Here is a 12828-nt window from a genome sequence, read left to right on the forward strand (position 1 = left end):
GAGAGCATCAAGAAGTGGTGGTGCAAGTAGTTAGCTATCCTACAATCATATACTGTCCATATGACAATGACCAAAACAATACTTATTCACAACAATATTATTTCCAAAAGAAATTAATTTAATTGTATATGCTACCAGAGGAATTAAGATGAGAATATAACTGCAATTATATATATATATATATATATATTATATATATATATATATATATGTATATACAGGCAGAAAGCTTCACCTGGGCTGGCTCCAGACTCTTCAATTGTCTCCTAAAGAGATAGGGAACTTAACAGGAGTCAGCACGGTGGCTTTCAAGGGGAGGTTAGACAAATTACTGGCCAACATTCAAGATGAGCCTCCAATCCCACATGGCCCAGCTTCACAAGGAGCAGCAACAAACTCGATGGGACACCAACTCCAATATATGAGGCTTGGGAAGAGATGTGGGAGCAGTGTGTGTGTCTCCACACAGACCATAGTGGTGACACTGGAACCTACCTACACAAACCATACATATCTTATAGATCAAACAGGCATTTCCCCCTTATGAAATGACCAAATCAAAGGATACACTGACCCTACACCCATCCAGACTAAGTCACTACTTCATACTTGGCATTTACTTCCCTTGCAGGAGTTTATTCCAGGAGAGCATCAAGAAGTTGTGGTGCTAGTAGTTAGCCATCCTCCAATTATATACAGTCCATATGACAATGGCTAAAACAATACTAATTCACAATAATATTATTTCCAAAAGAACTGAACTTTATTTTACATGCTACCAGAAGAATCAAAATGAGAATATGACTGCAAACTTCATACCTCCCTTTACTACTAGTATTGTATACTTTGAAATGATAAAATATTCATATATATAGATATCATATACCTCAAACAGGCATTTCCCCTTACAAGGAAGATAGCCAAAGGATATACCGACCCTACACCCATCCAGAAACCCATTTCTTGTACCTCCCGTCTTAGCTCTTCATGGATGGTCATCCCCATACAAGTATTAAATCTGAGCCACAACTTTTCTAGAAGAAATGCTGATCTCATGTGGTGGCAGAATTATGACAGGCCTAATTCATTACTCAACAGATAACTGTCAACTAGATACACTTTTGCACAGGAATACTGAAAAATTCACATTTTCTACTGTAATTTTTATGGTTCACAAAATCAAAAGATTTCACATCTTTCTTCAGTATTAATACTTTGACAATGAAAGTTAAAGAAGGAAACAATACTTTCCACACTGGATACTCAAACAGTTTTCCTTGACATCCATAATAGGGTCAATATGCACCACCCACACAGGAAGACACAGATCACTGAACAGAGAATATCACAGTCATGGTTAGGAGGGAAAGAAAGGAGAAAAAAAAAGGAACAACTGTTTCTATCAGTAATATAGTTCAGTTGTGCTGAAAGATCTAAATAAATGCAACATATTTTGTGTCAAAATAAGAACAAAGGCAAACTACAAACATGATAATGGGAAAACATTCTCACAGATGTTACTGATTCACTTTTCACATTCTCCAATTTATCAATTTGTGGCTTATGAAGAGAGATACATAAAATGCTTAAGTCTAATGACAATGAAACTTGAATGACAAGATATCTTAAACTTTGTTACAAAATTTTTGGAGATGGCCATGACAGGCAATGATTCTACCAATATGAAGCAGATATTCTTGTGTCATACTGAAAAAAAAATTCTCTTCCCTGGGCTTCATACTTATCTTTGGATGGAAGAGATAACCATCATTAAGGAAATGAAGTAGAACATCACACTCGAATTTAAGCAATATAAATAAAACAAGACAGCTCTCATCTGACCTACACTGCTTGGTAACCTGGACTATGATGAACAATGATCTACACAACAAATGACTGGAGTTTAGACAAAATTTGTAATTTGTTCAATAAAAACTGTGGAATGGTATCAACACCAAAGCACAGTGAATTGGTCACACTAAGTAACAGTCTAAACAACAACTATCTACATAAGATAACAATGCAGAAAAGTTCAAATCACAATAACATAACAAAGCCTGCACCTTGTAATAAAATTTAGCTATGGCATGATACATTCGAGGTTTTGTGTTGACAATTATGACTTACCCATTTTGTCAACACAAGACCTAAAATCCTGCTTCAAAAGTTACTTTCACCTTTTCCCTGCATAGAGATTTGCTTTCCTCACAGAATGCACAACCAAGACTAATACCAAGAATAAAAACACACTGGACTCAAAATGAACATACAGATAACAATAAATCTTAAGCTACAAACACACTACACTTACTCCCTGAAACATATCAGATTACAGCATTGAAAAATCAACATTACTGCAGAATTCTCATGAGTTTTCACAGAATACTCCTATGGTTCTGATATGGGGAGAAACTCTAGTGTGACTGTTGCTCTTATTTTCTAATGGTAGAATGTTTCCCTAAACTGAACAAAGATGACTGGTAGCAGCTAGAAAAATATGCAATAAAGACTCCCACTATCTATGCCACTTCATAAAAAAAGAAGTAAGTCAGAAGAATACTGTTACTTTAAAGCTTCCAGCTGACTGGCAAAATAATAATTGTTGCCTCAAGTTTTGCTGACTGGAAACCTGAGGCCTCAGAGTTGCTGGCAATGGTCACTGAATCCTCCCATCAATTCCTCTGGGAAGAACTGCGGCACTATTGTCTGTGTTGTATTTGTGTGGGGCCATTTCCATGTTACCAGCTTTAAGAATTAGGAGGAGAGCGGTCACCAATTCATGGTTCACCTTAAAGTGAAAAGGTGGAAGAAATTTAGTTAAAGATGATAGAGAGATATCTTGGGACCACTGCAGACATTCTGCACCTCCAGATGGTGGACAGGGTTTGAAGATGGGCACCAAAGAGATGATCATCTCTTACGTCCATCTCACAGGACCACCACTTGCAAGTACCTGTTGTTGGTTCCTGCTACAATATAATTGTGTAATATGATGTGATATAATAATGGGAAAGTCAAAAGGTGCAAACCCACTCATTTCCACCACCCTTTCCTTCCTCTCATATTAGCTGTTCATGAATGACAGGTCATCCCTGTATCATGACCACTGCCCTGGGTCAAAAGCAATGCAGCAAAACAGCATATATAACCCATCATCCATGAGGAGCTAAGATGAGAGGGAGGAAAGGGTAGGATGGGAGTAGAATGGGAGGGAGTGAAATGGTTGGGAGTGGGTATGTGTCTTTAGACTTGGCTACCTCCCTTGTAAGGGGGAAAACCCCATGGTATGTAGATAGATAATAATGGGTGCTGTGGGTCTTACTACAAGAGAAGTGCGAGGTAATAGACTGATTGAACAATATAAGTTCCTTGGTATGGTTTGCAAGTACTTTCATATTTCAATAATACTCTGCTCTATATTCACTTTTTAGTGCTTCATCACAGATGCACTTTATACATTTTGTCAAACATAAAGCTATTCAGTTAAAAATTAAGCCCATCATGAACAAAGCCCTTTTCTGATCACAGATAAGTTCCTTCAAGTGAATAAAACATGAGATGCACTTGCCAAAGTAGAATATATAAAATGCATTAGCACACAACAAAAATTCATTCACAGTATCACAGCCAGCATTTTTCAATGACCCTGTTCAGTTGCAGGCATTCATAGGATTAAGACTCAGTTCAATTAACCCATTGCCTATGATGATGATGATGCTCTTACATATTTTGTTCTGCCTAATGTCAGGCAATGTTTTTCAGTCAAGGGCAGAACCCAAACCAAATAGGTTAACAATGCCTGAATACTGATAAATAAATCCATTCCCCTGGGCCTCTATTGTTAGAGACCCACAGCTACCAGGTAACCAGCTATAGCCACCAGATAGACCTATATGTCACTCAAGAAATAAATATTGTGTTGTTGTCAAAGAACCATTAATGTAAAGCAGTACAGGATGAGGTGTTCAGTGTCTTCTGATGGTCACATTTAGGAAAGTCTGATTCTGTGGCTATTTTGAGGCAGTTTTAATCCTGGATGGTGTCATGAATGTAAGCGTGCCAGTGTGGTTCTTACTTCTCTTGAGAGGGATTTTTCTGTAGGGCTGATGTCAGTGGGGGGAGGGGTGGTGGTGGTGGTGGTGTGTGTGTGGGGGGGGGGTTAGTGAAACAGAGTCTGGTGGTCTGTCTTGAAGAGCTTATCTAGTGATCTGGATTTAAAATGGGTTCTGCTTATCTAATTAATCTTTATCCAGCCCAACATATTTCTTTTTGAATTCTATTGTACCAACCTCTTCAAAACTGTACATAATTTGTAAATATCAACAAAACTAAACAAAAATTGTTTTACGTAGGTGAAGGGTGGCACAGGACCAATGACAAAAACCTGCACTGGCATTTACATGGAGTTCTATGGGATGAATATCAAAATAATTTCCCTGGTACTTATCTTCAAAACCCATCAACATCCTTATCTTCATCTGGAAGTGCACGACACAGTCTCTGTACTGGGCCCAAGATCTCTACCAATTTCAACTGTATTTTCTCCACCTTTTCACTTGAGAACTGACGAACAGCAAATGCTTCCTTACTACTATTACAACTGCTACAACAAGCTGGTGACATAACAAGTCCCACACTACAACATACAACTTGGCCATCAGTCCCATGTCTCTTCCCAGAGATCTATGGAGAGGATGTAAAAACTACTGCCAGCTGCTGTAAGGCTGCAGGTGTCTAGTTATTCAAACCTGAGGTGACAATCATTCTCCCTTATAGGGGAGAAAAGGCCCTTTGGTTCATATGTACTAGCATTATCAATATCAAGGGTGGCACCTTAACACTTTTCATACCAGATGGCATTTTTACTTTTCTTGCAACTGCTACCAGTCTTTCATTCATCTCCTTGGCACTCTTTTGGTGGTAAAGGAGCAAACTATAGGGGATGTCAACTCATGGGTTTATTCAGTCAACAGGACCACCCCTTAACTGAAAAAAATAAAACAAATGGTAATTGTTTGCAATTCTATGAAGTATACTACCTCACTGACAGGGTTAATCTGCTTCAGTGACAACATGAGGTACTAAGGTTTAAGCCACCAATACAACTTTGGTGCCACAACTGTAGGATATCCTAACAAACCTCAAACATTTACAACTATTCACTTGACAACAACACTTCACCCAAGGGCATTCTTTATTCCTTATCAAGATACAGACTAATCCTGGAATAGCACTATATCATACCTAATGTCTAAATAAAGGCAAGCTGACAGCCTATGAATTGGGAATAAATGCTTTTCATATTAAAATTTGGTTGTTCTAGCCCTATGGGTGGAAGATCCTGCGATGGTTTATAACTGAACTACTAACCAATTATGTATATGAGTATCATAAAAATAAATATGTAAAATATCTCCCCTTGAATTTCAATTCATAGCTAGTATACAATATAAAAATAGCTAAACTTCATAAACAATGTATATGCAAGATGAAACTATGAAAACATCCAAAATATACATTCACCAAGTTTCCTAATCACACCATGACCAGAGATCTGGAATGAAAATGATTTCCAAGAGTGCATTATGACCTTGAAGATATGTTCTACCATGAACATGGAACTGGTAGTGAGCACAATGATGGGGTAAATGGAACACGATCCTAGGAAGTCCTACTATACAAATGCACCCCACTTCTGCCAAAACAAGGACCACAACAAAACTTTTGTGTAGTAGATTGAGAAATCACAAACAACATACCACCAATAACATTTATAATCAAGTCATAGCAAGTAACTATATTTTAGAATATCTGCTGTACAAATACTTACATATGTAAAAGCTTGGCACAAAATTATATTTCCTACACATTTCTGTTGACAGCAAGAAATTACAAAATAGTTTGGTCGGATGTTGTAACAAAATGGTTGCCTATGAGTAGTACCAAGTAGCTTTATAAAAACCCTGACAATTGCTAAAATCTCAACACATACCACACCCACCTGACATGGAGACAAAACACCTTACTTGTTTATATACAACTTTCCAAGACGTTTTAATCTTTCAATGTGTAATTCATGTAACTGTCTGTTTGCTTCAAAATACACATTATTACTGGTTGGGTTGACTGCTGGATAGCACAACTGTAAGGATTCTGGAATCTCTCTCCGAGCAATCATTTCTTCGAGGGTACTGTCTGAGAGATTGCAAAGTGCTGTTTCTACATTGTGCTGTTGACAATTACTTCCATTTGGATCAATTTCTGGTCCAAAGCCGTTTTCCAGTGGATGTGATGTGGAAGCTCCATTAGAAAGCTCATTTCCAATGGCACTATTGCCAGACAATTTTGCATCTAAGTGAAGGTCATTAATGCGTTTTGTCAATGGTTCATCATCTGACCCAGGCTCCCTCTGTCGTTTCATTGTAAGTGGTGGTCAACCTGTTGAGAAAAGGCAGTGTTACACAAAGAAAATTACTTGATTTTAACCCAAAACTATGATTTCCAACCTAGTGTAAATTTCCCAGGATAACAGTTCTCAACCTGGTATAAATTTACCCAGACAAATGGTCCCCAATCTGGTATAAATTTACTCAGACAAATGGTTCCCAACTTGGTATATATTTATGCAGAATTTTTTTTCCCAATTTGATATGAATATACCAAGGGCTTTCTCCCTGTTTACAAAGGAGCCAAAGTCAAAAGGCATAATTCCACTTCCACCCATTTTGTCCCTACCCATTCCATTCCCATTTGCCACCCCTCCTTCCCTCTCATCTTGGCTCCTCCTGGATGACAGATCATCCCTGCATCTCGCCCATCGCCCTGGGTCAAAAGCAATGCAGCAAGACAACAAATCCACAGCAAGGTCACTTCATTTAATCAGCAACCCCTCCCTTTCTGTCCCCTCATGAAGAAACACTGAAGATGGTGTCATGTTCTATGACATGTCACTGACACAAACACGAATATGGCACCATAAGCCACATTCTAGCACGAGCCATATTTGGTCGCCATCCTTAATGAAAATGCCTATTGATGTTGAATTCAACCAATTAGTAGGTTATTCTAAATTAGATAAGATTTAAATGTGAATTAGGCTTTTTCTCATGTGAGTGTTCTAGTTGCAAGACTTAAAAACCAGTGGGGGAGGAGTACAGGCCTCGGGAACTTCTGTCCACAGTCAGAGATTGCCATGAATGATGATGCGAAGTAGGGTCCACATTATTATAGAAGGTGTTCTCCTTTCTTGTTAGATAACTAGAAATTGATCATTTGTAAACCTTCTTTGCACAAAAACAAAGAAGTGGATAGATTGTGTAAAGTCAGGTAAATAGTGGTTAATTAGGATGATAATTATAATAAGCTGGCACTTGCCGTTGGCAGTGTTGTGCAGTCTTGGTATAAATCTAAGAGATGCAGACAGTGGTGTCTCTCTGACTCTCTTGTTTGTGCCCCACACATATCCCATATACACCAGGCTATGGTAAATTGATTATTTTTTATATCCTGTGAATTAAATAGTTTTGCACCTCACCCTTTCATTTGTCCTTGTGAAGCAAAAAAATCCCTTTAAAAGGTGCATTATCACATTAGCAACTGGATTGAAGGAACTGTTCAAATCATGGCAGAGATTTAATACAGCAACTCAAATACAGAGGCTAGTCCATGACATATAAATAGGGGTCTGAGCCCCAAAGGGAAACAAATAGGGTTGGAGCACGACAGCCTGCGCAATGGTCAACTGGGGTGTGTAGTGAGGGAAGTGTAGAGGATATCATAAAAGTGAGTCATCTTACCCCCAAATTTACTGAAAGGGATCCAGAATTGCTCTTTTCTACATTAGAAGGCATAGTGAAACAATTAGGATGGAGAAAGGACTTCTGGTCAGCAATGATAAGAACTAGCCTAACCCCAAAAGCCTTAAATGTGTACATGGTATTTGATAGAGATGGCATATATGATTATGATCAGATTAAGAGCGAAATATCAAAGGCATATGAGATTTCCCCAGAGTATTTCAGAAACAAATTCAAAGAAGTCAGGAAGGATATTGGTCATGGACATATAGATCTAGCCAGGAATGTGAGGAGTGACCTAGACAAATGGATGCATGCAGAAGGTACAATGACTGTTGAGAAAGTCACGGAAGTGTTTACAATTGAACAATTCCTTAACTTACTGAACAATGAGGCCCTCCGCCTCATATGAGCTTTGAAGAAATTCCAGATTTTTTTTTAAATAATGAAGTGATCATCTTGAGTGACCATAACCCCTGAAATATATCATAGGTAGGAAACCAAAAAATTACAGACTAGCCCGATGGGCATTAGCACTCCAGGGATATGATTTAAGTGTTCAACACATCCCGGGAAAACAAAATGTAGTAGCCGACGCCTTGTCACGTCCTGATACAAAATGTTAAAGCATTGCTTCACAGGCTTAAACGTTTTTATCCAGGAAAGGGGGATATGTCATGTTCCATGATGCATCACTGACACAAAGAGATGCAAATATGGTGCCATAAGCCACATTCTAGCACAAGCCATATTTGTTCGCCATCCTTAATGAAAATCCCTATTGATGTTAAATTCAACCAATAAGTAGGTTATCTTAAATTAGATAAGATTTAAACATAATTCAGACTTTTCTCGTGTGAGTGTCAAGTTGCAGGAGTACTTAAAAACCAGCGGCAGAGGAGTACATGGCTTGGGCACTTCTGTCCAAGGTCAGAGGTCACCATGAATGATGACGTGAAGTAGTAGTGTCCACATTATTATAGGTGTTCTCCTTTTTTGTTAGATATTTAGAAATTGATCATTTGTAAACATTCTTTGCACAAAAAAAAAAAAAGAAGTGGATAGATTATGTGAACAGGCTTGATTATTTTTTCTGTGACATTATATTTATTCAGGGTGAAAGAGAACAAGTATAACAGCAGTAACTTTATATTTTGTAATGCATGTCCCTCCGTTATGGTGTCCCCTAACCCCTTGTTACTGTCCTGTACCATTTCTTTGAATATTCATTTCCTTTTTTCGCCTACCCTGTGGTGGGGGAAGAGAATGCTACCACATAGTCTTTCCACTTGAGTCGTAAAATAGCAACAAAAAATGGGACGGGGATGGGATTAAGAGTCCATTTCTTTGTCCAAATATGTAAATGCTACTTTTATTGATCGTAGCAGGTTGTAGGATTCTCCGATAATTTTGTAATCTGTTTATCATAGGACAAATCATTTGAGATTATTACACCCAAATCTTCTTCGGATCTCTCCTTCTTTATCTCCTTGGTTCCAATTCTATATTGTCCTGATATTCTATTTTTACTTTTTCCGAACTCCATAATGCTACACTTGTTAATATTGAAGTCCACTTCCCATATCTGACTCCAGTTTCATACCTTATTCAGGTCTTCCTGCAGTGATTCGCAATCCTTTTCAGTTTTTACTGTCCTTAACAGTTTGGTGTTGTCTGCAAAGAAGCTCGTGTAACAATTCACATCATCATCCATGTCATTCACATAAATAGCAAACATTATTGGAGCCAATACAGATCCATGTGGTACTCCACTGATCACCTCTTTCCAACCTGAATATTTTTCTATGAGCACTACTCTCATCTTTCTACCAATTAGGAAGTCCTCCATCCATTTTAGTAGGTTCCCTTGTATCCCTCCTATATGTTCCAGTTTTTTTTAATAATTTTTTTGTGTGGTACTTTGTCAAAAGCTTTTTGTAAGTCCAGGAAGGCACAATCAGCTCATCCATTCCTTTCTTGCACTATGCCTATTAATCTTGAGTAGAAACATGTTAAGTTTGTGGTATATGATCTTCCTTGTCTGAACCCAAATTGTCTTGGGTTTATCATATTATTATCTTCCAGGTGTTTTACCCATCTATTCTTGATGATTTTCTCACAAATTTTGGCTATAGTGCTTGTTAGTGAGACTGGCCTGTAGTTAGTTGGTTCTTCCTTGTTTCCTCCTTTATGTATTGGTACAATGTTAGCATTTTTCCAGTCTTTTGGTATTTTTCCATCTTTAAGTGAGCAACTTATTATGTTATGTATTTTGTCTGTTATTTCTTCTTTGCATTCTTTTAGAATCCAATTTGCAATTCCGTCTGGGGCATGTGATTTCCTGACATCAAGGTTTGATAGCTGTTCCATTATTTCTTTTTGTGTTATTATTATCTCGCTCATGGGGGGAGATTGCCTTTCATTTCCTTCGTCCCAATATTGTCCTTTCTCTCTAGTGAAAACAGATTTGAAGTGATTATTCATGACTTTAGCCATTTCTAATTCTTCTATGTATTCTATATTCCCTTGGCGTGGTTGGCATGTCAGGTATAGCTGCGTGGGTGAGACATGTATTCACCTTGGTCTTTGGATCATGTGTTGGACTCGTGATTGACAGCTATTTCCCTCCCAGAAGAGAGCTCAGAGCTCATATGACCGATCTATGGGTAATGCTATGACCTTACACACACACACCCAACTCCCCGCCCACGAGAGTCGGAGTAACGACCCGAAGCGCAGCGATACTGAAATAATGTCAGCCCTGGGCAGGATTCGAACCAGGTACTGCCCTACCTCCATACTGGCAGTTCAGTACTCTATCAACCATGCCATGTAGTTTATACAAAGGAAACAAATGGGTGATGGATAGCTATGTCCTGTACAAAAGGGAAGAGGCACTTTTGTGTGTATTTACCTAGTTGTATTTTACGGGAAGGGGAGCTATGCTCATGGTCTCCCGTTTTCATATCTCGTTTTATCTAAACTATTATCAAATTCATGTATTGTTTTTGCACACACCACTTTCTCATCTAACTTGTTCCAACTGTCTATTACTCTGTGAGGAAAGCTGTTCTTTTTCAGATCTCTTCTATAGCTGTCTTTTTTTATTTTCTTTCCATATCCTCTTGTATTTCTGTCATCCCATTTTATCAGATTCTCTCTATCAGTAATTTCTATGCCTTTCATGATTCTGTAAATAGCTATCAAATCTCCTCTCTCTCTTCTTTGCTCTAGTGTCTGTAGTTCAAGTTTTGCTAGTCTCTCTTCATATGATAGTTTTGAGAGTGTAGGTGCCAATTTTGTAATTGCTCTTTGTATTCTTTCAAGTTTTTTGATACATTTTTTTGTACTTGGTGACCATATCGTTGCTGCATATTCCAATCTTAGTCTTATCAGGGTGATTAGAATTTTCTTCACCATTTCTTCATCCAGGTATGTAAATGCAACTTTGATTGTTCTTATCAAATTATAGATTTCTCCAAAAATCTTATTTATATGTTTCTTAGGTGACATATTATTCATAACAATGACTCCCAGGTCCTTTTCATTTTCTACTTTTATTATTCCTTCTTCTCCCAATTTATATGATCCTGTTATTCTGTTTTTACTTTTTCCAAATTCCATTATACTACACTTCTTTGTATTGAACTCCATCTCCCACTTCCTACTCCATTCCTGTACTTTATTTAGATCTCTCTGTAGTCATTCACAATCTTCTTCCATGTTCACTTTTTCCAATAGTTTTGCATCATCTGCAAAGAAGCTCATATAGCTTTCAATTCCTTCATCCATATCATTAATATATATAGCAAACATTATTGGGGTCAGAACTGTTCCTTGTGGAACACCGCTTATTACTTCATCCCATTTTGAGTGTTGGTCTCTTATCACTACTCTCATTTTTCTTTCTTGCAAAAAGTCTTCCATCCAATTTAGCAGTTTGCCCTGTATTCCTCCTTCAGTTTCTAATTTCTTAAGCAATTTCTTATGTGGTACTTTGTCAAAAGCTTTTTTTAGGTCTAGAAATGCACAATCAGCCCATCCATCTCTTTTTTGTATTATATCTATTATCCTTGAATAGAAACATATTAAATTGGTGACGTATGATCGTCCTTGTCTGAATCCAAATTGTCTTGGATTTAGCACATTTTTCTTTTTTTTTTTTTACCCATCTATTTTTGACAATTCTTTCACAAATTTTTGCTATTGTACTTGTTAGAGAGACTGGCCTATAGTTGTTAGGGTCTTCTTTATTTCCCCCTTTATATATAGGTACTATATTTGTTTTTTTCCAATCTTCTGGAACTTTACCTTCTTTCAAGGAACTGTTTATTATGCTATGTATTATGTCTGCCAATTCATTCTTGCATTCTTTCAGAATCCAGTTTGCTATTTCATCTGGTCCATGCGATTTTCTGACATCAAGATTACTCAAGTGTTTCAATATTTCATTCTTTGTTACTTCTATTTCTTTCATAGGGGGGACTTTCTCTTTCCATTCAATCTCTTCAGGTTGTATGTTCTCTCTTGTAAACACAGATTTAAAATGTTTGTTCATAATTTCCACCATTTCAATTTCCTCTGTGTATTCAACTCCTCCTTGTCTTAATTTCTCCAAATCTTGTTTGTTTTTCAGTTTGTTGTTTACAAATCTGTAGAATAGTTTTGGTTGATCTTTACATTTTTCTATGACATCTTTTTCATATTTTCTCTTTTCCTCTCTGCATGCTTGTACATATTCATTTCTATAACAAGTATATATTTTCCATTTTTCTGGTCTTTTATTTTTCTTCCATTTAGCCCAAGCTTTGTCTCTCTTGTCTTTTATCTCCCTACACCTTTTATTGTACCAGCACTTTACATATTCTTTTTCTTGTTTTTGTCTTGGGACATACTTTTCTACTCCTATTTTATAGATTTTTGTCAAAATATTACATTTCTCTTCTACTGTTGTATCTTCTTTGTGTATTCTTTCCCAGTTTTCATTTTGGAAGAATTCTCTTATTTTATCAAAATTTGCTTTTTCATACAT

At 37.2% G+C, this 12828-nt stretch overlaps 1 protein-coding gene across 2 annotated transcripts in view; it reads right to left on the reverse strand.

Moving 5' to 3' along the window:
- Nucleotides 1–1148: 1148 nt before the first annotated feature.
- Nucleotides 1149–12828, reverse strand: part of LOC143036450 (uncharacterized) — a 38670-nt gene continuing 26990 nt past the window's right edge. For both annotated transcript variants that reach the window (XM_076203823.1, XM_076203822.1), the window contains one exon: nt 1149–6438. In XM_076203823.1, coding sequence (XP_076059938.1) covers nt 6023–6421 — 399 coding nt within the window. In that variant the 5' untranslated portion in view covers nt 6422–6438 and the 3' untranslated portion in view covers nt 1149–6022. The remainder of the gene's footprint in view (nt 6439–12828) is intronic.

This window comes from Oratosquilla oratoria, chromosome 20 (assembly GCF_046742065.1).
Source record: "Oratosquilla oratoria isolate Oo_2021 chromosome 20, ASM4674206v1, whole genome shotgun sequence".
Lineage (NCBI taxonomy): Eukaryota > Metazoa > Arthropoda > Malacostraca > Stomatopoda > Squillidae > Oratosquilla > Oratosquilla oratoria.